The 5,105-nt window shown below is 35.7% G+C and overlaps 1 protein-coding gene across 1 annotated transcript; it reads right to left on the bottom strand.

Moving 5' to 3' along the window:
• Positions 1–479: 479 nt before the first annotated feature.
• On the bottom strand, positions 480–4,125 carry LOC117319398 (the record flags this gene model as incomplete). The annotated part of the gene is made up of 6 exons (XM_033874210.1): positions 3,822–4,125; positions 2,709–2,840; positions 2,056–2,145; positions 1,245–1,346; positions 1,066–1,107; positions 480–542 (listed from the first exon to the last, which is right to left on the bottom strand). Coding segments are annotated over exons 1-6 (733 nt in total), but the record flags the coding sequence as incomplete, so codon positions are not given.
• Between the last annotated feature and the right edge of the window lie 980 nt (positions 4,126–5,105).

Genomic DNA, 5,105 nt, shown 5'->3' with positions numbered 1-5,105 from the left:
CTGGGTTGCGAGTTCGAAATCTACGTGGAGCAGTTGTCAGGTACTGACCGTAGGCCGATGGTTTGTCTCCGGGTACTCCGGCTTTCCTCCACCTTCAAAACCTGACACGTCCTTAAATGACCCTGGCTGTAAATAGGACGTTAAACAAAATAGCCCAAAGCCTTGCTTCCCTTCTATCTTTCATCCCTTGTCACAACTAGCATCATCGCCGTCATATCATGAAGAAGCATTTGTATGACTGCTTCTTTTACAACAATTGCAAAACGAATTATATTCACTAATATTTATCACGCTTGTTTGCCCGAACTGAAGAGCGCGGCGGGTCGTACTGTGGGAGGAAACCGGCCGCCCAGGTGAAACTGTGCCACCCGACCACCCATGACGCAATTTTATATTGATTAATCAGTTTATAATGTATCCAGTATGTAAAGTTGAAGTTCTCTTAGGTTTCTGCTATACAGGCCTTTATGAACTTTAACCTTTACCTTTGGGTTGTTTCATCTGTATGTACTTGTCATCATCTATTACCACACCAGCGCCACCTAGTGTACAAGAAGGTACTAGATAATATTGAAAGGTAGCAACTTGCAGTAGAGAAAGAGTTAACACTGGGACTCGAACTGGCAAACACACGTACATCATTTACGAGTTTTATAAGGAAGAAACAGATGAATTCAGTTATACATATACGGTATATAGGGATTAAACGGCGTTTTTATTGCGTTAACGATGGTATCATTGCAATGGGATACAGACATATTCTATATGGCGCGTTAGTGAAAGACAAGCAAAGCAGTATACAGGTAAATTGTAAAAAATGTAGTGTTTATTTAGATCACGATGTCGCAATATCTCATTCAAGTGTAAATGGAAGTAGTCAAGTCTGTTTGCTATGATCATATCCATACGCCATTGCTTTACGGTTATTTTAACTCAATGACTATTCCCTAGATTAAATAGGTACATATATGTAAATATACATTTCTGAACTTTATATGAAAAGGTGACATCATTAGCGTTTCTATTGTATACAACCCTTCGTTATCTTAAACGTTCTACACTTACCTCTCGGTTGTTCTATCTTCAGGTACTTGTCATCAGCTCCATCTAGTATCCAAGAGAGTACAAGATTATAAGGACAGCTATACACTTGTTTTGAAAGTAATGCAAATCAAATCTGGAATAAATTTTCACATGATAACTTTACCCTTTCAATTTAGACAAGGAAACAAAAAAACACTCACTTATATTGGCCGTGATTTGGTGTTCATTCCTTGTTGCTTTGCCCGGGATCTCCTGAAGGTCTGTGATCCCGTCATCCACAGAAGCATATACATGCTCTTGTTCTATAAAACATGACATAACATAAGTATTCATTGTAATGAGTAAGTATATATTGATAATATTTATGCCCTTCCCTCTGTTCATTAGTTCAGTTCAATTTCGAGCAAGCTTCTCGGGACACTCATGCTCACATTCTTGTGCTTCCCATGACACGCATATCATCACGTGAGAAGGATTTGGCGACGAGATTGACAATATCGTTAAGACGGTAACAGGGGAACCAGAAGGTCCACAACACACAGGATCAACAAGATCATTGGGATGATTCCAGACGATGGTGAGAATTCTACTAGCAAACATTATTTGACTAGTATTTCGAAGTCAATGGGATGATTTCAGACGGTGGTAAGGGATCTATTCTAAACCATATTCGATGGAGACGGCGGGATAAATAATATGATTTTAGTTTATACCATGTCTAATCAAATCATTGACATACCAATCAAATGGAAATATGTAGTTCTGTAAACAAAAGTATTTTTATTTCTCAAACGATGATTGTTCATCATGATACCGAATGTCATTCTCAATGTTGGTAAGATTGCGTCAAGAACTAAAGCATAGTTGCCGGTAATTTGAATAATTATGCACCAAGTAATTGTTTTATCGATTTCATGCAAATAACCAAATAAATCTTTTTTATCGAGAAAGTTTTAGTGTTTCACAAAAAACACTAAATCTTTCTTGATATATTTGAAAACAATAACTAACCTTGTACAGCACTGCATTGGAAGCCTGTCGGGTTGGCAATGTCTTGAAGTTCTTGATCTCTAGTTGGAACTTCACAACGTTGCTCCTGTGCTATTTAACGTAAAGCTATATAAATGCTATGATTAAAGTATGAAAACCACAAGGAAAGTTGATAGTCGATATAATGATCTAATTTTTATAATATCATATTTCCTTATGTGATATGAAATCAGACATGTTTGACGCTTGTTTATGTGACTTCTGTTATCACCACCCTAAATCTCAAATGGGTTGATTTACCATTGATTAACATTGATTGGTATAGCGGGTGTCGTCAAGACATCAGAAACTGATGTACTGATGAATTCTTCATCAGAGCACATTTTCTTAATATCCTTGTACATTTTCATGAATGTGTATATTAATGTTTCAGTTTTTTTTAGAATTTGCGTTTGAAATACAGTTTTGTTAGTGTATCTGTATTTCCCTTTTTTTTTCTTTTTTCTCTTCTTTTTTTAAATTTTATCTATATATTTTATTTATTGAATTGTTTATTTATTTATTTATTTTTTGAAAGTGTAATAATCATACACTATCACAGGTAAGAAACTCAATCTATCAATTCATTTTTTCATATACACAATAGTAATTTGTAATAGAATAAGTTTACTTACCAGGTTCAGCCCTACGCCTTCTCTTTACCGATATGACGATGACAAGCGCTACGGTCAAAATGACGACAATAACTGATAGTATTATAGCAGGCAGACTGAACGCGGGGCTTGCTTTAGCTGTGTACGGAATATCTGGAGGTGAAGATATGGGTATAATTAACTACTAGGAGAGGTGAAGCAAAATAAATTATTTGTATATGAATTTGAAATATTTGAAGAGATGAAATCTAATCGGATGACATATTCCTTAATACATGTGTAATAGGAAAGAGTAATGAAAAATAACCTGCCCGTGTTGGGCTTTGAACTAGCGACCTTTCGCTCTCAAGGAAAACATCCTACAATAAGGCTAAAGGGAAATGTCCGCTAGTCTGAGCTAGTAAGGCGACCTTATACTCTCTAACTTAACATGTGAGCTAGTATAAATTAATCAATTCTTTTCAAATAGTCTGTAGCAGAAGTTTTGGAGTTTGTATAACCACTGTGAGGTCACAAAGTAAAATATGCCTTATCCATCAAATAAATTGTTCAAATTTGTAGAGAATGATATTACACATTTCACAATTATCGCAAAGATCATCATTCGATTTACATATTCACGACATAATTCGGCTTGAAATCACATCAATTTTTTTTTTAAGAAATACGTCACTGGAAAACAGAGCAAGTGAGTGAAACTGTCCGACAGGATTGACCTTTGATATACTAGAAATAATTTCAAAAACAGGGAAATTGTACTGATTCATATCTAAAGACTTCTGTCAGTATGTTTATCGCCTCATGTTTTGATATATAGGTCATACTCATAATATATTGATGATGCAGCAGATAATGACGCTTTGTAATCGGTCATACATTTTCTTTTAACATTGTTAACATTTTATATGTGTGTTAAAAAATACCAATATCAGTACTTGACATTTTTTTTATAGTAGCAACCCAGTTTACTATTGATCTGGTATAGCAATTGGATTCTTATATAGCTTTAAAACATTTTTTTCAGATAACCTATACATTTAGGTGAATAGTGTAATAGGTAACATAAATACCTGTTACCTACATGTAACACAGTGAAAAGTCTATAATTAAACTTGGTATGTATTTTACATGTACCTTCTGAGCGAATCTGGAATGTGACCATCAATTCTCCCGGTATCCCGTTAGTGAGAGAAAGGTGATATTTCTTGAAGTCTGACGGCAAGCTGGTTATAACCTCCCCGCTTATAATAAACTGATAGCCGCTGTTTCGTATGATAGGAAGTGGCGTCACACCGACGGACCATTTAGCTGTGGGTAGTGGGTTAGCTATCACAGTAACACTGAGTGTTGTAGTCTTACCAACATTACCTCCTGCTTCTATAACGCTGTTCAAAGTGTTATTTCTCCTTGGTGTACCTGGAAACAGATACAGAGACATTTCTTTAATGTGTTACGGGGCTACGGCCATCTCGAATGAACCATAGCATATACTGTTAGCAGTTTTAACTTGTAAAACGGTGATTTGTCGACCCTAGCATCAATATAACGCTATATAATTTGAATGACTTAGGTAATAAAATAATTTAACTATAATTTCTAGGTGTTAAATTGTGTTAATGTATCATTTCCTGGTACAGGCCTTAATATCTCATTAGTGGTTATAACATAAATACTGTGTTAATGTAATACTCTTCAGTAAGCTATTCAGTAACTTGAATTCACAACTATATGACATTGACACTTCAATTAACACCAATTAAAGCTAAAAAATCGTCACACATTTTTTTAGACTTCATGTTGCATGCTGTTTTGTAATATCAAAATGCCCTATGTTTGTGTAGTATGTCTCAATAGAAAGTTATTAAATATTATCTATATACCCCGAGCATGAAATAAAAAAAACAGCAGAGGCAGTATCAGTAATGGTAGGTATTGCCGTCCTTTTCTCCATCGTCAATTACTTACAGCTGACTTGAAGTCCAAACCGCTTCACTGAGGACTTGGTATTACCTCTATTCGGAGTTGCAAAGCTTGTGGTGCTGACCTCATACCTTCCTGTGTTGTAGCACCGAAGGTTGTCTAATTCGATTTTGTATTTTCCGGCTTTGATATGTTGGCCGACCGCAACTGTTTTCTGGTGAAGTTTAAGAATGACGTCATAATCTTGGCTGCCGGCAACCTCAATTTTTAACACCAAATTAGACCCTTCCAGGAGCCTGATGTCATTTTGGCCGATCGGTCTATAAGTATCAACGCTATCAAGATAATCCAACATCGTGATTCCTAGTGCGAAGATGATGAAATGATTGAAAATTTAACATACAAATAAAAGGGATATACTTCTATACATGCAAAACTTCCTCCGGATGTCAACACAGATTACCCCCTATTATTAATTTTGAGTCCTAGAGGGACGAA

Source organism: Pecten maximus, unplaced genomic scaffold (assembly GCF_902652985.1).
Source record: "Pecten maximus unplaced genomic scaffold, xPecMax1.1, whole genome shotgun sequence".
NCBI classification, from domain to species: Eukaryota; Metazoa; Mollusca; class Bivalvia; order Pectinida; family Pectinidae; genus Pecten; species Pecten maximus.
This window is presented reverse-complemented; position numbering and strand designations above follow the sequence as displayed.